The 23,641-nt window shown below is 51.5% G+C and overlaps 1 protein-coding gene across 1 annotated transcript; it reads left to right on the top strand.

Annotated features, from left to right (window-relative positions):
• The first annotated feature begins 76 nt into the window (after positions 1-76).
• GBX1 (gastrulation brain homeobox 1) lies at positions 77-23,461 on the top strand. The gene is made up of 5 exons (XM_070787142.1): positions 77-481; positions 6,576-6,608; positions 11,474-11,487; positions 16,000-16,049; positions 20,647-23,461. The coding sequence occupies exons 1-5, from the start codon at positions 77-79 to the stop codon at positions 21,192-21,194; spliced, it is 1,050 nt and encodes a 349-aa protein (XP_070643243.1). The 3' UTR covers positions 21,195-23,461.
• Positions 23,462-23,641: the final 180 nt, after the last annotated feature.

The following is a 23,641-nucleotide window of genomic DNA, read 5'->3' as shown; positions in this document are numbered from 1 at the left end:
CGGGGCGCCCGAGCCGCGGGGGCGCACGGCGGCGCCCGGAGGGGAGCGCCCCGGGGTGGCCGCTGCTCCGGGCACCATGCAGCGAGCCGGCGGCGGGGGCGCCTCCGGGGGTAGCAGCGGGGGCGGCGGCGGCGGCGGCGGCGGCGGCGGGGGCCCGGGCACCGCCTTCTCCATCGACTCTCTGATCGGGCCGCCGCCGCCGCGCTCCGGCCACTTGCTGTACACCGGCTACCCCATGTTCATGCCCTACCGGCCCCTCGTGCTGCCTCAGGCGCTGGCTCCCGCGCCGCTGCCCGCCGGCCTCCCGCCCCTCGCCCCGCTTGCCTCCTTCGCCGGCCGCCTGACCAACACCTTCTGCGCGGGGCTGGGCCAGGCCGTGCCCTCGATGGTGGCGCTGACCACCGCGCTGCCCAGCTTCGCGGAGCCACCCGACGCCTTCTACGGGCCCCCGGAGCTCGCCGCAGCCGCCGCCGCCGCCACTGCAGCCCGAAACCACCCCGAGCCGGGCGGCCGACGCCCGGAGGGCGGGCTGGACACGGACGAGCCGCTGCCCGCCCGCGAGAAAGTGGCAGAACCCCCAGCGCCCCCGCCTGCGCACTTCTCCGAGACTTTCCCAAGTCTTCCGGGTAAGTGCCCGGGGCCGACCAAGTCGCCGGGCGGGAGGCTGGTCCCCCTGGAAGTCCGAGCCGGCAGCCTGCTCTCGGAGCCCCGGCACCTGCTCAGAGCCCCCTGAGTCCCGGAGCCCCATATGTGCCGCCGTTGTGCGGAGCCACCTCCAGGTCCCAGATCCGCCGCCCGCTCTGCCTCCAGAGAGCCTGCAGCCTCGGCCCCGAGACTCGCCCGTGCTCCCGGCCAGACTAGCGGCTTGCCTCCCGGCGGTCTAGTCCTCCGGCCCCGGCTCCCGCGGCTGCTTGCAGAACCTCTTGCTCCTCTGCTGGGAATAGAGAAGCTGCAAGTGTGGGATTCCTGGGGACACCAGCCAGACCCCCGGGTGAGGGGGCAGTGGGGCAGCTTTCAGTTCAGTAAGGGCTTCTGCGGAGGCGGTGGTTGACCCCCTGCGGGCCCTGGGAACGCAGGGGCAAAGGGAGCGTCTTAAAGTGGTGCTGATGGTGGGGGGACCTGTGTGTCTCTTGGGTGTGGAGGTCGCTTCTGAACTGGCGGATTTACAGCCAGGCCTTGGAGAATCAAGCGAGGGCCTCGCACTGCGGACTGAGGTGGTCTGGGAGGCGGAGAGACAGGCTGAAGGCAGGGCTGAGTGGGGTGTGGCCCCAAGGCCTGGGAGTCCAGAATCCAGCTAAGATCCTGGAACCAGTGAGATTCAGCTAAGAGATCGTTCAGGGATCTCCAATCCTCCATAGGAGACTCACCTCTCAGGAGAGGTGAGGTGTATTCAAACAATCCTGTTTCTAATTAGTCCAAACAGGCCTCCCTGTTGACCTTTAACCCCTAGAAGCTGGAAAAGCTTTCACTCTCCAGAGGCAGATTCAGGTGTGCTGAGACCCACAGCTTATGCAGTTTGGTGGGTGGGCCCTATTTAAGAAAAACAGGGACTTCTTGCAAGTGTGGTGTTCTGAAGCTTCAAGTTCTTTAACATCAGGATGAAGCTGCCTCTGCTTAACCGTTCATCACATCCAGTTTAGCAGGTGGAAGGGACCCAGGAGGCTTGGGGGAGGACTCTAGTACAAGGAGAGCCAGGAACCCCCTTTGTCCTTCGTCAGGAGAGCTGTTCCTGGGGAGGGGTTCCTGGGCCCTTTCTCAGAGTTGTCCAAAGGGCCAGTACTTCTTCCAGACCCCAAGGGCTGCTCTGGAGTCTGTCTGCCTCTTCTTTCCCCCTTTAGCCCTGGGCATTCTGGCTCTGGGGTACTCAGCTGCTGGTTTTTTGTACCTGGTTGGACCAGGAGGAACCAGTGACTGAAATCTAGGCAGCATCTCCTGGGAAGGATCCAGAGGAAATGATAGAGCAGCAGCTGGAACGTGGGAGGAGATGTCCACAAGATAAGGGGTGGGGGTGGGGAGGAGCCACAGGAGGACAGGAGGAGGGAAGGGTCGGTGGGGAGTCCTGAGACAGAAGGGAGAGCCAGGCTGGTGGCGTTGGGGGGTGAAGGGGTTTGGAGGCAGTAGGAGAAGCAGACACTTGAGGAGCAGATGAGCAGAGCCGGAGGGGAGAGGAAGACATCCCAGTGGAGGAGAGCAGGGGTGGAGTATCCCCAGGGCATGGGAGACCAAGCAACTCGTCCTGCTCTTCAGGTTCCCCACTCCGCCCGCTTCTTGTTTTGCCCCATCTGTGCAGTGGGGCCTCTTTTCTGAAGCAGGTAGAATATCGGCAGGAACACCAGGCGTGGAGGTGGGGAAAGCAGAAGGAAAGGACAGGAGAGAAACGCTGAGGAATAGAATAGAGGCGCACAGACGGACTGCGCGCCCAGCTCGTCCAGAGATGCGAGCATGGAGAGGGCTGCCTGTTGGAAGAGACGGGCAAGGGGTTTCCAGTGCTGGCTCCAGGAAAAGGGGAGCAGCATTTCTGGGCCAGAAGTGTGTGTGTGTGTGTGTGTGTGCAAGAGTTCTGTCCTGAGAGGACTGGGAAGGAGCTAAATAAATATACTAGTAGGAGAGAGGGGAACGTTTCAACACTAGGAATAATTTTTTTTTAAGGTTTGTCAATATTGAGAGTTACAAGAAATGAATTTATATACAGAACGAGGAAGAAAAGAGCTTCATCACCTAAAGAGAACGTTGGAAGCAGTAAAGGGGATTGTTCATCGTTCCTGGAGTAACGACAAGGAATTTCTTTGCTAAGAAGGATGAGAAGGAGACCTCCCAGAGGAAGAATTCTGAGAGGTGCTGGAGTGAAGGTCATCCCCCCATTAGGAAGAGAGGCACAGAAAGGGTTCTCAGTGGGGCTTCTGGGGCTGAGCAGAAAGGCGAGATTTCAAATGGAAGGTTCACAGTTAATGAATGGGAGGGCTTCCTGTGACTTCGGCTTCTTCTCCCTCTTAGTGCAAACTCTCCCGACTCGTCTTCACCTCACCACTCATGTCCACCTTCCCAGTCTTGATTTTTTTTCCCCAACAGAGTTGAGAAAAGAAAATAGCAATTCCAGAAACGTTAGACATAAAATCGGTTTGAGGAGTGATGACACATGGCCCATGCTGAAAGTGGTGGGAAAGCGAACACTCCGCTTGGCAAATTGTATTAGAGTATTTAGTATGAAGTAAAAGAGTTCTTAGAGCGAATAATGGAGTTGGAACCTCATTACAGAAGATTTTGGAGACGGGATGGCATCTTTAAAGTGACAGAGGAGGAATTGCTATTCTACTGTGAATGGGTAACGTGGGTCTGAAGTTATTAATTTACATTTGTCTAGTGTCTTACAATTACTATCATTTAAATGAAATTACAGTGAAGATAGGCCAATTTGGAGGATGGTGAGTGAAGTTCTTTTTGTTGGGAATTTGAAGGACTATTTCTAAAAATTTTGCTGAGAGTTGAGACAGATAGCGCCCTACTAGAATTGATGAGGAAGAAAGCAGAACTTTATTATGATTTGATGGCAGGGTAGAAGCTATATTAGCAGGCAAAGAGAAATACCATGTACAGAAATAATGGGGGCAGAAAAGATTTGAAAATGGTACCCTGAAAGCAATTCTAAGTTTGGAGCATGGGAGCAGTCGATGTGGATAACTGGGAGAGATGTCTTAATAGGAGTGATAACAGAATTCTGAACTAGCAGGGAAGATTTAAAAGTATGAATCAACAGAAGCTCCCAGAGCAGTGCCATCTAGCAAGTCATTTATGTCATTAAAATAATTTTCTTAGCCACATTCAAATAGTAAAATGAAACAGGTGAAATTAATTTTTATAATTTATTTAACCCAGCATGTCCAAAATATTATTTCAGCATTATTCAATATAAAAAATTTAATGAGATGTTTGATATCCTCTGTTCACGCTGTCTCTGAAATCCAGTGTTTGTTTCACACATTCAGCGCACCTCAAGTTCAAACCAGCCACGTTTCACGTGGTCTGTAGCCTCGTGTGGACCATAGCTGACGTATCAAATGTGGAGAATTGTAAGAACGGTCCTGTGAAAGGGATGAGGGGAAAGGAGCTTTGAAACAGGTGGGTAGTGAAGTTGTTGATGTGTTAGGAATACGGAGGGAAGAGACCAGTTGGCCCCAAAAGACATGAAGAAAGAGAGTTCTGCCTTGAGTGGGATGGGCAGAGATGATCTTGCATGTGAAGGTGTGTGAGCTCTGACTGAGTTATCGAAGCTGACTTGAGAACGTGGAGCTCACACACGTCACAGAGAAGATGGGGGAAGCGGATGCTGCGTGCTAGGGAATGATGAAAAGAGCTGTCCATTCGGAAAAATTCAGGAGAAAACTTTGATTTGGAGGTGTTTCAGAGCAGCAATTCATTCAAGGAGGAAAAGGGCTGGATTGCCTGAAAACAAATAGTTAAGGGATGGTGGATACTCTGTATGTGATTGTTGTGTCAGCAACACAAATAGAGTGAGAGTGTTTTGAAAGATAATGCCACTGCTGAGTGTGGAGAGGGAAAAACCACTTGTGGTTGAGATGGTATGGAAAAGAAAACGTGGGGGGACTAACCTGGGAGGGCGATGGCAGGGTAGCGAGCATTCTTTTCTAAAACTAAACAGAAAAAATTTGCTAATTTCTGAATAGAGACTGGCAATAATGATGGAAACCATTCAAGGAGGCTAGTGTGATATCTGAGTGCTGACTGAGGTCAGCCACGCACCTGGCTGTAGCCAGGGAGCGCTGAAGACGACCCATCAGTTAGTTTCTGAACAGGTATCCATTATGACTGCTGGAATATATTTACTCACAAGAGAAAAAAACTGGGAAGAATGATGTGACGTGGAATTAGAGACTTCTGTTAGAAACAGGAGGGAGATTTTTCTTGGGAGTGATGGAGAGCATGTTTTCCTAGAAATTTTGAGGATGAGCATACAGGGAAAGGGACTGCTCCATTGACGTTTAGAGAAAGGCACATGTTGCATTAACTTCATGTGAGTGAAAATGGACATTTATTTAGGAGTGACGCAGGGGTTCAGGTCTCAACTTTGTCAGTCATTAGCTCTACAGCTTCTGCAAGCCACTGAGTTCAATTCAGGAAACATTTGTTGTGTGTCTGTTATGACCTTAGTTTTAAGACACTCTGCGTGGTGGGTGCTAAGTCGCTTCAGTCCTGTCCAACTCTTTGCGATCCCATGGGCTGTACTCGTCTCTGTCCACGGGATTCTCCAGGCAAGAATACTGGAGTGGGTTGCCATTTCTTTCTCCAGGAGAGCTTCCCGACCCAGGGATTGAACCCACATCTCCTGCAGCTCCTGCATTGCAGGAGGATTCTTTACTGCTGAGCCACCAGGGAAGCCCTTAAGATGCTATGTTTATCGCTCAGTCATGTTGGACTCTTTGTGACCCCATGGATTTAGCCCCCAGGCTCCTCTGTCCACGGAATTTTCCAGGCAAGAATACTGGAGTGGGTTGCCATTTCCTCCTCCAGGGGATCTTTCCAACCCAGGGATGGAACCCGAGTCTCCTGCATTGCAGGCAGACTCTTTACTGTCTGAGCCGCCAGGGAAGCCACTTAAGACCCTATAAGTGATTCAAAATCTTATCACTTCTCTAGGCTTCAGTTTCCTCACCTATAATGTAAAAGTTTTAGTTCAGATTATTTTTAACATTCCTTTCAGCTTTATAGAACTAAAAGCTTGGTTTTCTAGCCTCAGAATTTAGAGTCAGACTGTTAACATGGACTCCATGGACCCCTTGTGAGGAAATCTGTTAATTATGGATGTGGAAAAAAATTTTTATGTCTGCATTTCTACTAGCTTCTCACTGAAATTTGACACATCCTGTGATTATGAAGGTAGGCCAGAAACCATCGCAGGGTCCACAGTACCTGAGAGTTTTGTCGCCAATAGAGATCACAGATATTTTCATACAAATTAACAATTTTTGGAGACATATTGTTGTTTAATGAATTGATAAAGAAATGTAAGTGATTATATCTCAAGTCGGAGAAGGCAATGGCAAGCCACTCTAGTACTCTTGCCTAGAATATCTCATGGACGGAGGAGCCTGGTAGGCTGCAGTCCATGGGGTCACTAAGAGTCAAACACGACTGAGCGACTTCACTTTCACTTTTCACTTTCATGCATTGGAGAAGGAAATGGCAACCCACTCCAGTGTTCTTGCCTGGAGAATCCCAGGGACGGGGGAGCCTGGTGGGCTGCCGTCTATGGGGTGGCACAGAGTCGGACATGACTGAAGTGACTCAGAAGCAGCAGCAGCATATCTCAAATACATTTAAAATATTTGATAACTGTGTTTTATATAATTGCTCCCTAGTGTAATCCTCTTTGTTATGCACCTAAAAGCGCTGTTCTGAGGAGGGGCTCACAGGCTTTTTCAGGCTGCCACCTTTGGCTGACCCTGGGTGAGACAGAGAATGCTATTGGGAGGATTGGAATGGATATTGAGATACCTCGTGCCTCAGTGAGGGCAGCACTTGGGAGGGTTGGGAGAGGAGGGGTCTCTGCTGTTAACTAGGGAACTGGAGATTCTAGAAGTGAAAGTCACTCAGTCATGTCCGACTCTTTGTGACTCCATGGAGTATAAATTCTCCAGGCCAGAATACTGGAGTGGGTAGCCTTTGCCTTCCCCAGGGGATCTTCCCAACCCAGGGATTGAACCCTGGTCTCCCGCATTGCGGGCAGATCCTTTACCGTTGGCTGAGCCACCAGGGAAGCCCAAGAATACTGGAGTGGATAGCCTATCCCTTCTTCAGCGGATCTTCCCGACCCAGGGTCTCCCGTATTGCAGGCAGATTCTTTACCAACTGAGCTATCAGGGAAGCCTAGAGTCTAGAAGGTTAGGGCATAATTCTTATACTCAGTGCAATGGGCTTGAATAGTCTATACTGGGACTAGTGGGAGAGAGGCAGTAATTGGAATGAGGAGGGGCAAATGTTTTAACCGGAAAGGAGGACCGTAATATTCTGAGCAAAGTATCGGCATTGAGGGTAGTGTTTGAGTGAGAAGCTACAGGCAAGGATTTTTGCCTTGGAAATAACAGAGAAAGAAGGATCTTTGCGGTGAAACGGATTGGGAGTTAGGCAGCAGCAATGATACAAGTAGTGGGGTAGATATACAAAGAAGAGAGGCGCTTGAAGAGGAGCAGGGGGAAGAAAAGGACTCCCTGGGAGAGAAGTTTCCCCAGAGGGAATGGTGGGGCCGGGGGGTAGGGGCGGGGGGTGGGGGTGGGCGGGGGAGCGGTTCCCTGCCTCCGAACCAAGGAAGAGTGGAGAGCGCCCTCTTCAGGTGCTGCCGTGGTGATGCAGGAGGTCTGGATTAGGAATGGGAGAGGAGAGGTTGGGGTATTTCACTGACGATAAGACTCATTCTTCGAGAAAGTTACAGCTTAGAGTCATGTGGAAGAAGTTTTGAAGTGCTCATTGGGAGAGTGAGAGGGAAAAGAGAAGCTTGAATTGGTGTGACAGAAGAGTGACCTTCACGGGTGAATTCAGTTGTGGTCGGAAGGGACAGCACAGCAAGGCAAGTCGTCCGGAGGCAGTGGCTTCCCTCCCTTTCCATCATGGAAGGGAAAGGAATATTCTCCCCGAGATGAGAGGAGGTGTCTTATTAGAAGCAAAAGGCACGGTGGGGCCAAGAGTAACAGAGACCAGGGTTGTGTGGAGAAAGCACTTTGTGAAAATGAGGGTGGGGGAAACTGGAAACTCCTTCTGAGCTGGGGGCAGTGGGAGATGGATTCCTTGACTGAGAATTATGTTAGCTTTTGTTCAGTCGCTCAGTCGTGTCCCACTCTTTGCGACCCCATGGACTGCAGCACGCCAGTCCTTTACTATCTCCCTGTCCCTCACTATCTCCCCGAGTTTGCCCAGTCTCCTGTTCATTGAGTTGGTAATGCCATCCAAACTTCTCATCCTCTGTCGTCCCCTTCTCCTCCTGCCTTCAACCTTTCCCAGCATCAGGGTCTTTTCCATTGAGTCAGTTCATCACATCAGGTGGCCAAAGTATTGGAGCTTCAGGTGTTAAAGTAGACGTCTTAGATAAGCCGGAACTCTATACTGGGAGCAATGGGAAGAGAAGCGATGCAGGTGTTCCAGGAGGAAGGGAGACGAAATTACCCCGAGACTGAAGGTGAGAAGCAGTTTGTGTTGGCATGCGTGGGTGCTCAGTCAGTAAGTCATGCCCAGCGCTTTGTGACCCTGTGGACTGTAGCCTGCCAGGTTCCCCTGTCCAGGGGATTTCCCAGGCAAGAACACTAGAGTGGGTTGCCATGCTCTCCCCCAGGGGATCTTCCTGACCCAGGGACTGAACCAGCTTCTCCCTCTGCTCCTGCATTGGATGGTGGATTCTTTACCACTGAGCCACTTGGAAAGCCCTGGGTTGTGCTGGAATGGATGACAACTATCCTATAAATTATGCACAGGTACTGGGACTGTGTAACAGAGTGGTCTTAGCCAAATTACGCCTCTGTGTGTCCCAGCTTCCCCATCAGTAAAATTAGAGGTTTGAATTAGGTAACCTCTAAGGTCACTCCAGCTTGACAGTTCTGTTGTCTGTAAGGATACATTTCTTAGTGAATTGTTCCCTTTAAAATAGAAAAAAAAAGCCACCACACACACACAAAAAAAGCAAGGGGTCGGCAGGTCGGGGGGGCAGATTCTACTTTTCAGTGCTGAGTTGTCTTGGTCAGTGTCAAGGAGGCAGCACCCAGACACCCACATCTCAGGATGGAATCAGGGCTGGGCTCTAGGGTGGAAAAGGCTCCATCATCTGTGACCAGGGGTGTGTTACCTGAGTGGAGGCCATGGACAGCCGTTGTACGGAATGAGAGAACCTTTGATAAAAGGGGGTAGATCTTAACTGATCTCCATTAAGAGATCAGTTGTGACCGACTGGATGTCGTGAGGAAGGAAAAAGTGCCCGACGGCGAGTGAGAGACAGAACAGCTGCGCTGTGCGGTCAGCCCCTGGTCCCCTGTGCTATTTCTCCGTCAGGGTTTCTAAACGGTAACTTTTATTTGGCTATTTTTTGGCCGCACCAGGTCCTTGTTGCCGCGCCCCGGCTTTCTCTAGTTGCCGTGCACGGGCTTCTCACCGTGGTGACATCTCTCGTTGGGGAGCATGGGCTCCAGAGTGCTCGGGCTTCAGTAGTTGTGACTCTTGGGCTCTGGAGCGCAGGCTCAGTAGTTGTGGCCCACGGGCTTAGGTGCCCCGTGGCATGTGGGTTCTTAGTTCCCAGACCAGCGATCGGACCCGTGTCCCCCACACTGACAGGCAGATTCTTAACCGCTGGACCATCGGGGATGTCCCTGGTACAGGATTTATGACAGGGTGACATTGGGTTTCAGTCTCTGTATCATTCATTGATAACAGAGAGACTGTGCTGCCTGGAGGAACAGACTCAGGTTTTGGATACCGATCTCAATTGCTTCTTGGCCTTTTGGCTGAGGTCAAGTGGATACCGATCTCAGCACCACCTCTTTTGTGACCTACGGCAGAAGACTAACCTTTGCAGTCTCTGTTGTCTCACCAGTAAAATAAACGGCAGCAATCCTTACCTCATGGATCTGAAGATTAAATGAGAAGCGGTTTGTCCAGCCTCCTAAAGTAATAGGTGGGCGAGAAATTATCAGTATTGTCCACGTGCTAGAAATGGATGGGGAGCTTTCCTGGGGATTAAGCTGGGAAAGGCATCTTTCCTAGAGGCGGTGATGGGTGACACTCTCTGAACTGGAAAGGACAGATGTTTCTGGGGGTGATGGTAACATAGCCTTGTATCCAGAGGACTTAGTCTACATGGGGCATACCTGGAGAGAACGCTGCATGTATCTAATGCAGGTAGATTCCAGGTTTTCTCTTTGGCTCTTTCTCCCTCTTTTCAGTTTTCCTGTCTTACATGTTGGTGAGAAACTCTGTGTAGACACCTTGTGGACACGGCTGCCCAAAGCATTTCTGCTGCGTCCCAGGGAGCCTGTTCTTCCTTTCTTCCCGTTAAAACAAACGTAAAACCAAAAGCAGCAAACAGATAAACAAAAAACTTTTTTCTTCATCACAATCCCTATTCCCTCATATGTCTTATCTCAGCTTAGTGTTAGGAGCACGGCTATTGGATTAAAATAATTCACGCTGGACGGATTAAGGAGGGTTTTTAAAAGTCCAAATAACTTTCAAACTTGTGAAATTTTAGGTGGCACTATTATGAGTAATTTGAGGGATGACCTAGGTATCTTTGGGGGGAAATTATTTTGGATGGGAGAGGTGTGGGAGAGAGGCAGGAGGCTTCCTTTTCCTGGAGTCATGTGATTCCTGTCACTTCTAGTTACAGCGGTGTCTGTAATCAGAACTCTTTGGGTTGCTTGGCACAACTGTTGCTCAGTTATGTCCAATTCTTTTCGACCCCACAGAGTGCAGCACGCCAGGCTTTCCTGTCCTTCACTGTCTCCCAGAGTTTGCTCAAACTCATGTCCATTGAGTCGGTGATGCCATCCAACCATCTCATCCTCTGTAGCCCCCTTCTCCTCCTCCCCTCATTCTTTCCTAGCATCAGGGTCTTTTCCAATGAGTTAGCTCTTTTCATCAGGTTGCCAAAGTATTGGAGCTTCAGCTTCAGCATCAGTCCTCCCAGTGAATATTCGGGACATTTCCCTAATTAAACTAAAATGGATATTTATTGATTCATGTGGATCCAAAAATGCAAGCCATGTTGTTGGATCTTTCTGTCTTGCTCTTGGTCTGGCTCCTCTCTCTGCCTCCACCTCCTTTTCTCCTGGTGAGTGAGAAGGGAGGGCACAAGCTTAAGCCGCCCTCAACTCTTATCATCCCAGGCCGGGACCCCAGTGGAGCACAGCACGTGTGAAGTTCTAAGAAGACCGACTCACTAGCTTGAGTCAAGGCCCCAGGAGATGGGAATGTGTGGATAGGCCAGCTCTAGGTCACTGTCCTTGTGATTGTGAAGGTGGGGAAATGTGACTGACATCCCCACTCCCCTGGGCAGTTGATGGAGAACAACGGCCAAAGAAGGAGGTGCCATGAGTGAACAGGAGGCGCAAGGGGAAAGGAAGGAAAGAATGTTCCTTGAACTCCCTTTCGGTATCAGGGAGGAAAGCCACAGTGAAAGTCCGGCGTGCCACAGCTGAGACCCAAGGCAACCAAATGAATAAATAAATATTTGGGGAGAGAAAAACTGTTTCCATCAGTGGGCAGTATTGTTCTTTAAGTGAGAAAATACACTTTTAAATAAAAGAAATAGTGACTGGTAAGGTGATCTCATACAAACCAGTAATAATGGAAAAAGCAAACAGGAGAAAGATCAGGTGGGAATTTTGTCTTGGGAATGAAGAGGAAATGGCCTGTTACAGGACAAAGGTGAGATTCGGGGATTGAGGCCTCTCCTGCAGCGATTTTAAGGATCATCTCCGAGAATGTTAAGGGAAGGTGTTGAGGATGAGGTGATAAGTGGTCCTGATAAGGACCAGGTCTAAACCTAAGCTGGCTTTGATAGGAAAGCTGTTGATCTGATGAAGCATCTGGGGAGGACTTCTCCAAGTGGAGGGAGGAAGACAGTTTACTGGGAAGAGTAGGAAGAGCTGATTGGAGACTTAGGAGAGCAGGGTTCTGGACCAACTCTGTCCCTAGTGGTGTGACTGGGAAATCATTTAATCTTTTTGAAATTCAGTTTTGTTTCTCCACCTGAGAATAAGGTGCCTAACCTCCCATTACTACCACTGCTAGGTCAGCTCTACTTCAGTGAGTTGCCTGAAGATGACAGTACTAAGTGTGAAATTGCTTGGGAAGGTTAAAGGTCATGCAAGGGTGCTCTTGGCAATGACCACATTCAGTTCAGTTCAGTTGCTCAGTCGTGTCTGAATCTTTGTGATCCCACGGAGTGCAGCACACCAGGCTTCCCTGTCCATCACCAACTCTCGGAGCTTACACATGTCCATCGTGTCAGTGATGCCATCCAACCATCTCATCCTCTGTCATCCCCTTCTCCTCTTGCCTTCAATCTTTCCCAGCATCGGGGTCTTTTCCAATGAGTGGCATTAGCATGCCCTGAAAGGAGCTCCAAGCTTGGGGTGGGCAGGTGGTGGTGGGGGAGTCTCTGTGACCTTGTCAGGAAGGTGGGAGGGGCTCTGGACCGAAGTGACACAGACGAAGTTCTCATGTGGATTTGGAGTAAAGAATGCTGAAGAGTCACGGGGAGAGTGGAGAGAGAGGAAGTGAATATTCGTTATTTTACCTAAAAGTATAGCAAGGAGTAGCAGCATAGCAGGGCATGAAATTAGTGAGGACGAATGAAAGACACACTGAAAGCAAGTCAGTTGCCATGAAGGGTGGGAGAAGGTACCGTCTCCAAAAAGAGAAATAATTACAAACTGGGTGTGATGGTAAAATGAAGGTGGCACACACGTGCCTCTTTTTGGGGAGATGACCTGGATTTTTCCCACCTTTTGACCCCACCCTTCTGGAAGCTGGGTATAGTTGTCCAGAGAGGGGTTTGGGGCATGTGAGGGTTGTTGTTTAGTCGATAAGTCATGTCCAACTCTGTGACTCCAGTGACTGTAGCCTGCCAGGCTCTTCTGTTGATGGGATTCTCCAGGCAAGAATACTGGAGTGGATTGCCATGCCCTCCTCCAGGGGATCTTCCCGAGTCAGGGATCAAACCTGCATCTCCTGCATTAGCAGGCGGATTCTTCACCGCTGAGCTACCAGGGGAGACCTGCCTGTGAAGGTCGTTGTTCTTTAAATGGAGGGAGGAGAAGCCAGAACTGAGTGTAGTGGGGGAGAGGCTTCTCAGCAAATAATAATGACTTGGTTATATGTCAGCTGGACCAGAGCAGGCCGGGTGAGGGCTGGACGGTGCAGAAGCTCTGTGAGTTCCCATGGCTGGGGGTCTAAGGTGGTTCTGCATCCTGGGGGCTCTTCTGCCTCATGACCCAGGCCTGTCATCCTCGCTGACCTTGGCGGCCATAGACTCCTGTCTAGGTGGTATGAGCCTGGTGGTATTTGTTCTTCCTACTGGAGAACACCTACCACGGGGTCTCTGGCCCCAAGTTAGGGCTTCTTGTCCTCTCCCAAGGAAGATTCGTTGCAAGGGCGCCCCTGAAGCCTGTGTGCTGCTCTCTGCAGAGGGACAATGCCCCTGAAGTGGACCCTACAAGTAATCATGGTTCAAACCATGTGATTTCTGCTTTTCAGGACAATAGCATCTAGGAGGACTTGATGTTTCCTAATAACAAGCTGCCCCACTGCCATTTCCCCTGGATAGATAAACAAAGGCTGCCCACAGGGAACAAGCTGGAAACTGTACTCATTTTTTAAATTTTTATTTTATATTGGGTATAGTTGATTTACAATGTTGTGTTAGTTTCAGGTAAACAGCAAAGTGATTTAGTTATCCATTCAGTTCAGTCGCTCAGTCATGTCAGACTCTTTGTAACTCCATGGACTGCAGCACGCCAGGCTTCCCTGTCGTGCACTATCTCCCAGAGCTTGCTCAGACTCATATCCATTGAGTCGGTGATTTCATCCAACCATCTCATCCTCTGTCATCCCCTTCTCCTCCTGCCTTCAATCTTTCCCAGCATCAGAGTCTTTTCCAATGAGTCAACTCTTCACATCAGGTGGTCAAAGTATTGGAGCTTCAGCATCAGTCTGTCCAATGAATATTCAGGACTGATTTCCTTTAGGATTGATTGGTTTGATCTCTTTGCAGTCCAAGGGACTCTCAAGAGTCTTCTCCAACACCACAGTTTAAAAGCATCAATTCTTTGGCACTCAGCTTTCTTTATAGTCCAACTTTCACATCCATACATGACTACTGGAAAAACCACAGCTTTGACTAGGTGGACATTTGTCGGCAAAGTAATATCTCTGCTTTTTAATAAGCTACATAGGTTGGTCATAGCTTTTCTTCCAAGGAGCAAGCATCTTTTAATTTCATGGCTTAGGTCACCATCTGCAGTGATTTTGGAGCCCAAGAAAATAAAGTCTCTCACTGTTTCCATTGTTTCCCCATCTATTTGCCATGAAGTGATGGGACTAGATGCCGTGATCTTAGTTTTCTGAATGTTGAGTTTTAAGCCAACTTTTCACTCTCCTCTTTCACTTTCATCAAGAGGCTCTTTAGTTCTTTGCTTTCTGCCATAAGGGTGGTGTCATCTGCATATCTGAGTTTATTGATATTTCTCCCGGCAATCTTGATTCCAGCTTGTGCTTCATCCAGCCTGGCATTTCTCATGATGTACTCTGCATGTAAGTTAAGTAAGCAGGGTGACAGTATACAGCCTTGATGTACTCCTTTCCCGATTTGGAACCAGTCTGTTTTTCCATGTCCAGTTCCATGTCCAAGTTTAATTATACATATACATAAATTTTCTTCCCTACTGGCTCAGCTGGTAAAGAATCTGCCTGACCTGGGTTCGATCCCTGGGTTTGGAAGATCCCCTGGAGAGGTGCTACCCACTCCTGTATTCTGGCCTAGAGAATTCCATGGACTGTACAGTCCATGGGGTCGCAAAGAGTCGGACACGACTGAGCGATTTTCACTTCAGTTCACGTACGTAAATCTATTCTTCTAAAGATTCTTTTCTCATATAGGTAATTAGAGTATTGAGTAGAGGTCCCTGTGCTATGCAGTAGGTCTTTATTGATTATCTATTTTACATATAGGTCAATGTTCTCTTATATAACCAGTAATGTCACTTTTAATCACAAAGGACAGAGCTTCTCTGTTTGGCCACCCTACCTAGCACAGCCAGATTGTTCCCAATGAAACACTTTTCCTTCTGCCCCAAATTTTCTCACCAAGATCATTATTTCCCATGGAAAATTTTTCACGATGTTTTATTGATCAAATTTTTTGGTTCACATCAGCCAGCTATACAGCATCTGCAGTTAGAAATTTACTTTCATGGACAGTTTATCCACCAGGTTCAATTATTCTCAATCAAATTTTGCAAATAGAAATTTTATCAACAAGATGTGCTTCTTTTCAGGTTTTAGTCAAAACCATTTTTCTATGTGCAATTTTTGTTTTGAGTGTGCTTGCTATTTGGTACGGAGAAGGCAATGGCACCCCACTCCAGTACTCTTGCCTGGAAAATCCCATGGACCGAGGAGCCTGGTAGGCTGTAGTCCATGGGGTCTCGAAGAGTCGGACACGACTGAGTGACTTCACTTTCACTTTTCACTTTCATGCATTGGAGAAGGAAATGGCAACCCACTCCAGTGTTCTTGCCTGGAGAATCCCAGGGACGGGGGAGCCTGGTGGGCTGCCGTCTATGGGGTCGCACAGAGTCGGACACAACTGAAGCGACTTAGCAGTAGCAGCTATTTGGTATGTATTATGAATTCAATAAAAGAGTTTGCATTAATTTTTTAGCTAACTCATGAGAAACTAGTAAGGCTGTTTCGGGATTGCTGTGTTGTAAAGGACCGGACTGCTCTGTTGCTCAGCCAGTCCTTCAGAATACGTTTCGGTCACTTTGGGTCTTGAGTTCTAAAGTGCTCCCAGCGCTGGTGGAGCAAAGAGCAAATGGCTGGGCTCCAAATCCATCAGGGTTTAGAGTGTAGCATCTGTTGGGTTTTTGTTTTTTTGGAAGGCTTTTTACTCTCTCCCCCTGCAACTCCCTGATTTTTTTTTTTTTTTTTCTATTTTCTCCCTAAACTTTTCAGCCCTTTCAGTTTCTCTGACTGATCATCTGATTCTTCTGCCCCTGGTTGCCTGCCCCGCCTCCCCCAGCCTCACTCACTGTCCCTGACCCTTTCCTCTGAGAGCTAGCAGTATTTTCCCTTCTCTGTTGCTTTCTTCTATTTCCCTGCCATCTCCTTCCAAGAGTTGCTTATCAGACCCCTCAATGTCATGATTATAAAGGCTCAGAGAAAAACTCTTCCCCTCCCCCAACCCCTCACCACGCAGAATCCCGCCGGGATCAAGTAACCAAGAGAGGTTGTGAACCTGTGCTTCCTGTATGGCTTTAAAAGCAGCGCTGGGGGTGGCCTGCTCGTGTGGGCTCGACTTTCACGGAATCTGTGTGAAGACAGAGCGATGGATGATGTGATCTCAGGAGGGCCCTGCCAGATCGGGAACCTGGGAACCTCATCTCAGTCATCATCAATTTAGATTTATTGGACACCCCCTGGGTGCTTAGAGCTGTGCTAAATGATTTCATCCTTCAAGCCCTGAATCCTAGTTTCTGCCTTTTTGTAGCAGCTGGTTAAAGTAGTGTAGTACTGGGCTGGGTTTTAACAAGCTTTTTTTTTTCTGTTGTTGTTTACTGCAAGCCATGTTTTAAAAATTAGAAATTAAAAGTTAGAGGATTTAGTAATGATGTTTGGGGTTGCCCTTGATTTCCTTTAGCATAAGATCCTGTCATTCCCACCCTACACAAATTCTCTCCAGAGACTCTCAGATCAGAGGACCTAGGGCTTCCCTTGTGGCTCAGCTGGTAAAGAATCTGCCTGCAGTGTGGGAGATGTGGGTTCGATCACTGGGTTGGAAAGATCCCCTGGAGAAGGGAAAGGCTACCCACTCCAGTATTCTGGCCTGGAGAATTCCATGGACTGTATAGTCCATGGGGTCGCAAAGAGTCAGACACAACTGAGTGACTTTCACTTTTCACTTTCACTGGAAAGTGGGGAGAATATTTATGGAGAGGATGTCTTATGTCTGGAGCTGGGCTGGAGAAACAGGGTTGTAGGGAATATTTTAGGGGAGGCTTGAGAAAGGAGGGACAGAGAGGGAGAGTCAGAAAGTGCTCCGGAGTAGTTTCTTTCTTTCAGTCAACAAATACTTATCCAGGACTTCCCTGGTGGTCCCATTGCAGAGGGCCTGGGTTTGATCCCTAGTCAGGGAACTAGGTCCCTCATGTCACAACTAATTCCTGGTGCAGCCAAATAAAAATACATTTAAAAAGGAGGTATTTTCTCAGTGCCTGCTCTGTGCAGGTAACTTTCTAGATGCTGAGAATATAGCAGTGAAATATATATATAATATATAAATCTCTACCTTCCTGGAAAGTGAAAGAAAGTGAAAGTCACTCAATCGTGTCCAACTCTCTGCAACCCCATGGACTATTCTCCAGGCCAGAATACTGGAGTGGGTAGCCTTTCCCTTCTCCAGGGGATCTTCCCACCACAGATCGAACCCAGGGCTCCCTCATTGCAGGCAGATTCTTTCCCAGCTGAGCCACCAGGGAAGCCCAAGAATACTGGAGTGGGTAGCCTATCCGTTCTCCAGGGGATCTTCCCGACCCAGCAATCGAACCGGGGTCTCCTGCGTTGCAGGCGGATTCTTTACCAGCTGACCTACTAGGGAAGCCCACCTTCATGGAACTTAACGTTTTAGTAGGAAGAGACAGCCAATAAAACAGAGTTCATTTTGCAGTGGCCATGGCCCCTGAGGCCCTGCGCCCAGGGAGGGCTCCCACACTCCCAGGGAACGTCAAGGCAACCTCCACATGGCTGTTCCGTCACATTTGCTCTGCAGGAGAGAGCTTGTGAGCCTAGGTCTGTCTGCACCGTGCTCGGATCCTGCGGGGAGAACACCCTGGGCACCTACCTGGATCCCAGGCCTAGGGGCCAAAATGGCATTTTTCTCCCGGGGAGCCCTAACGTGGGGCAGCCCAGCAACTGCTTGCAAAGGCATCCCGTTGCTATTTGCTTCCTTCTGCCAGGGCTAGCTTTGCTCCCCGCTTGGGCATTTGGCAAGCCAGGGGCCGGCCCGCCACTCCTCGCTGGGGGCCTACGGGAGGTGCCAGGTGCCCTCGAGCCAGGTGACCCCGGCACGGCACCCGGCCCCATCAGACACACTCCCACAGCCTCCTTCCCCATGGGCAGGACTGCGCTGACCTAGGAATGTGTTTGCAAGGCTCGCAGAGTGCCGGCTGACACTCGGGCCTGACTTGGGAATTGAGGCCCTGGGAGCAGGCCCAGAGGTCTGGTGTCTGAGGAGCCACATACTTGCTGCACAATAGAGGCCTGAAAACCCAATAAAAATAAATGAACAAAGTTGGTTATGTATACCATAGCAACAAGTAAAGCAGAGAAGGGAGATGGGAAGCGTAGGGAGTTTTGATTTTAAAAAGGAAGATCGGGTAAGCTCTCATTGATAAAGACCTGAAGGAGATAGGGAATGAGCCAGTGCCAGAATCTAGGTGAAGAATCTAGTATTCCAAACAGAATAACCCATGGGAAGGGCAGGGGAAGGGGTGGGAGGGGCAGGGCAGGAGAAAACATTGATGAACTAGCAAGGGAGGAGAGTGACTCGGGCTAGTTGGACCCAGAGGAGGTGATGAGAAGTCAGTTGGGCTGCGGCTCTACTGAGATTTACTGGTGGGCTGGTCACAGGTGGTGGGAGTGAAGGTCTGGTCTGAATGATGGGGGTGGGTGGGGGGAGTTAGCACTACCTGAGATGGGAAGGGAGGGAGCTCAGACTGGGTGGAGCTGACTCTGGAGAAGGTCCAGGAGTCCAGTTTGGGGTTACACTTGCGTTCTGGGGAGGTGGGGATGGCCTGGGAAAGGGCCCCTAATGACATGAAAGGGGGACACAGGGATGTGAATCTTGCAGAAATTAAACCGATTTTGGATCAGGATGAGGGCAGGGAGAAAGCCCAGGGTGCTGGGAGGTGAGCCCCGAGAGGCAGGTCACGGGGTGGGGGTGGGGGGGTCGCGGCGCAGGTGGGTGAAGTTGGGTGGGCTGGCAGAGAACCAAGCCCACCTTCGAGGGGAGCAGTAAGGCCTGGGTGAGGCTGTCACGGGGTGTACCACGTGGGCTTTGAGATGGTGGATGACGGCAGGAAGCCCTCCAGGAAGAGACAGGGCCCGGGAATGACACCACCGGAGGAGGGCTGGAAACGTGCGCGGACTGGGATGGGGTGGGTGAGCCGGAAGAGGCTGTATCGTGGCCTCTAAGGAGAATGTAAACGCGGTTCCTGAGCAAAAGGAACAGGGGCGGACAGCATCCGTTCAGGACAGCTCTGGGGTGGGGAAAGGGAGAGGAAAGTGAGCGGGCTGGTGCGGGGCCCCGCGGGGAGCGTGGAGCTGCTCCAGCCTCGCGCATGCGTGCACGCACACGGCCCGTCTAGGAAGCATTTCGCGGGGTCACCTTCTCGACCTCGGAGTGTGCGTGCGACACATGTGGTGATGTGCACACATGCGCCCCCACCTGTACATCGCGAGCTCCTCTGGCCAGGGGCTGACTGTTCACTTGACGGGTTAATCTGTTTTCTTCTCGTTCTCCTTTCTACCGGTCGGTGTTCTTTTTGATTTTTTGTGGTTCCCCTGTTGATTGGTCCTTTGGGCAGAAAACAAGGGATTTTGTAAAACTCAAACACTAAAAAACACTTGTCATGCCTTATCTGCGGTTCCGATAAAAATGTCCCTATGATGCGACCAACAATGGAATTAAACTTTAGAATTATATATGGGTTAAAATGTTTATATGCCTGTGATTACAAATAACCAGCAGCCTACTGAGTCAGAATCTCTCTTTCCCCCTTTTCCTCTCTGTATTCCCTCCCCAGCTGCACTTCTATTTCTTCCTCCGCTTCCCGTGTTCCCTCCGGTTCTCAGCTGACACTGAGCTCAGGGTCCCCGGGATTCTGAACTTGGGCAGAAAGCAGCTGTTGATGCTTCTCACCGGCTTGGCTGGGACAGAGGGAAGGTGGAAAAGAGATGGCATCTTTTTTTTTTTTTTTGAGATGGCATCTTTTTAAAATGAAGGCTGCAAAGGGTCCTGGGGGAGCTGCGTGATTGGAAGAAAAACCTGGCCATCAAGAAGGTGGTGTGTGTGGTGGGAGGGCTCCCTGGTCTAGGCTGGATGGTCTGGTTACAGAGAATTGGTGAGGTGGGGGTACAGACACCTCCTGACTCTCAGGTCCTTGGGTAACACTTCCTAGATCCCAGTTTGGGGCAGGAGGGAATCACATGACCCCGAAGTTTCCATCTGGAAACAAGATGCCAAGATTCCCAGCTCCAGGAAAGAGGGAAGGAAGGGGGGCGGACCAGAGGGGCTCACGTGGCTCTTCCCATGAGGCCAAGTGAGGAGCCCAGGAGGAGAACAGAGGCGGCCTCCTCTCTGTCCTGCAAAAGTGAATCCTCCTGCATTCTCACTCCTGCCTGTAGTGACTGAAAGGATCCCGAGCCCGGCTCCAGCTGTTTCATCACCATGAGCAGCTGCAGGGTCTGGGCTTGGAGGGGCGGTCCGTGAGTGGGGAGCCCTTCACTGGGGTCTAGAGAGAGCCGGGGAGGTAGCAGGTAGGGAAATGAGGTTGAGCGGTGGGAGCCGAGGCATCCGGGTCCTAGGAATGGGGCCCTCTTGTTGGATGCCTCCCTCACATTGCCCGAGTGAAGTCTGTGCTGGTTAATACCTTTCTTCCCGTCTCTCTGTCCTCCCAAACCTCTTCCCACTCTGCCCTGCCTGTGTGCCTCCTGTCTCATCCCCTCCATGTCTGTCTCTCCTCCGGCTGGCACGCTGTCCACGCCTGGCCCCGGTTCCATGTGCCACCTCCAACCTGTCTGCCTTCTCCTCGCCTCCACCCCAACCCGATCCCACCCTGACCCCACCCCGTTGGCCCCCACTCCCCACAGCAGAGGGGAAGGTGTACAGCTCCGATGAGGAAAAGCTGGAGGCACCCGCAGGAGACCCAGCAGGCAGTGAGCAGGAGGAAGAGGGCTCGGGCGCGGACAGTGAGGATGACGCCTTTCTGGACAGTTCTGCCGGGGGCCCCGGGGCCCTCCTGGGACCTAAACCGAAGCTGAAGGGTGGCCTGGGGACCGCAGTGGAGGAGGGGGCACCCTCGACAGGAGTCCCGGCCCCTGGGGGCAAGAGCCGGAGGCGCCGCACGGCCTTCACCAGCGAGCAGCTCCTGGAGCTGGAGAAGGAGTTCCACTGCAAGAAGTACCTCTCGCTGACCGAGCGCTCCCAGATCGCGCACGCCCTCAAGCTCAGCGAGGTGCAGGTCAAGATCTGGTTTCAGAACCGGCGGGCCAAGTGGAAGCGCATCAAAGCTGGGAACGTGAGCAGCCGCTCTGGGGAGCCCGTGAGAAACCCCAAGATCGTGGTCCCCATACCCGTGCACGTCAACAGGTTTGCCGTGAGGAGCCAGCACCAACAGATGGAGCAGGGGGCCAGGCCCTGAGGGGCCCCCAGGGGACCTGGGGAGGCACGGGTCTGCGCGGACACTGGGCTGGGCTCTGGGGACCACAGGGGCCCCTGCCATGGTCCTGCCCTTGGATGGGGCTCCGTCAGCAATTGGCACAGCTCTGGGGGGCCCTCCTGGCAACCTGAGATGTGGACCCTTTTTGGGTCCTGGGCCATGCCGGAGGCCCCAGGCCTGGACTTCAGGGGTTCTCGCTGTTGAGGAGCTGCTGGGACTAAAAGGGGGCTCCTTGGGCCTGCAGGGTGCCCCTTCCTTCAACTGATGCCCTAGAGTCGCTTTTGAGGGGCGGGAGGCAGCCAGGGTGAGACCTGCCAAGCTGGTCACAGCTCCTTATTTATTTTGTGTAAAGTTTGTATATATGGAGCTCTCTGCCTCAGTCTGTGTCTTCCAGAGGGACTGGGGAGGTCGTGTCTCCTCCAGCCTCAGTTTAACCTCCCAGCCCCAGGGCGGGCACTGCCTTGCCGGTCTGCAGCGCAGGACATGCAAACAAGCAAAAGTTGGAACTCTTGCTGCCCTCCTAGGGACCCTCTCAGCACTCACCGTCTCCCCCACGTAACCTACCTCTGCTTCTGTCTTTACCCGCTGCACTCACTGCCCACTGTTCCCGCCTCCAGATCTCACGCTCCTAACAGGCACCGCTGCTTCCAACTTCAGGGTAGAGGACTCACTCGCTTTTGAATTGAGAGGAAGTGAAGTGCTGGAGCCCAGGTTCTCAGGGGCCGGTACATCCAAGGCATGTCTGACTAGGTGGAGGCCATGAGTCCTGTGAGGGCCTGGGTCAGGCCAGGGGCTCACCCTGGTCACCTGGGAGCCCAACCATCATAAATTGTCTTCTGCGCAGAGGACTAGGCAGCTCAGGCCATGTCTGCTGTTCTCTGACATTCCAGACGTGAGGGCCTGGAGCGGAAGACCCACATCCAGTCCTCTGTGCTTACAGCGCTGATGGTGGTCTCCCCTCCCACCCACCCTGCCCCGTTTGCAAAGCTTGGGACCCCAGGTCCTCCTCCGTTTGAGAGGGCCCACTGCAGAGTGCAGGAGGCAGGAATGCGTGTCTGGTGGTTCTGGGAGGGTGTGTGCTGTGGGGGAAGCTACAGAGATAGGAGTTAAAGGCTTCAGGGTGGGAATTCTGCAAGCAAATTAAGGAACAGCATCAGCGGTGGACAAAGGAGACAGACAGACATGAGGCTTCGGGGACACCCTCAGGGCACAGGGTAGAACAGGAGGGAACGAGACAAGCTGAGGCTGTCGGCCGCTTCCCCGCCTTCGCAAGATGGGTTGACATCCTGTACCCAGAGAAACCAGCTGCAGCTGCTGTCACGGTTAACGGGCCCGCCTGGGAAGAAACGGGACCTGCTCTCTTCCTGAGCCACTGAGATTAACAGGCTCCGAGGGAGGCAGGTGAGCAAGGGGAGGGAAGGGCAGCCCCGGCCAGCCCTGGCCAGCCTCCTCACTGCCCCAGGGCAGTGTGCTGTGGGTCCTGGCTCCGGGCTGGTCAGCCATCTAGTCGCTCACATGTCCACTGCCCGCCTTTCCCAATGGGACTGTGACAGCCCTTCCCTCCCAGCGGCTCTGGCAGCCAGAATGAAGGGACCCTGGAGCTGTGGTTGGTCTTGAGCCACGGCGGCACAGCGCCCGGGCTGGGACACACATCCAGTGTCTTCTCTCTTCTTTGGCTAAATTCCAGGAAGGCTGGAGGCCAAGAAAAATGTAATCCAGGTGAGCCCCACCCTGATCTAGATCAAGGCTGTCTGAAACCTTAGACTCACCCACAGAGGGAACCTACAGGGTGAGATTCTTTTTAGGAGAGAAGTCAGGCAGAGAGAGATCAAGGATCCCAGGAGCTGTTGTCACCTCGCTCTCAGGAATCCTGTCCGCAGATCTAATGACAGCAGGAGCAGAGGCTCTCAGGCTCTGTGCCCCCGCCCTGGGGCTGGGGGCAAGTGGTGGGCATGGAGAACTGGCAAAGCCAAGGCTCTCATCTGCCTTTTTTTTTTTTTTTTTTTTGTGGCTTTGCCTCTGCAGCCTCCTGAACTATACCAGGCAGTTATTCACTCTCTCAAGCGGCTTCTTTTCCTTAGGGAACCTAAGGAGATGATTATTGCTAGCATTTTTCTAAGCCCAGGAACCCAATCTTACACGTACCCATAGCTCTGTCTCTATTCTGCCCTTATCTTTGCTTAAGGCGCTTATCCGCCTTGCGAAAGGGGCTGTGGATGAAGAAAATAAAATCCGGTTTTCTCTCTGAATAGCTTTACTTGGTTAATTTCCCCCTGGCAGGCGCCCTCGCAAAGCCCGCCAGCCCGCCACACCCACCGCGCACACAGGCCATCAACAGGGTGGCGGCAAGCGCCTTCAAGAGCGGGGACCCTAACCTGGCAAGTTCTTCAAGAGCACATGCAGAGGTTTTCTACGGGTCGTCTTTCTAG

This window comes from Bos indicus, chromosome 4 (assembly GCF_029378745.1).
Source record: "Bos indicus isolate NIAB-ARS_2022 breed Sahiwal x Tharparkar chromosome 4, NIAB-ARS_B.indTharparkar_mat_pri_1.0, whole genome shotgun sequence".
Lineage (NCBI taxonomy): Eukaryota > Metazoa > Chordata > Mammalia > Artiodactyla > Bovidae > Bos > Bos indicus.
Note: the sequence above shows the minus strand (reverse complement) of the source record. Positions and strands in the feature narration are given on the sequence as shown.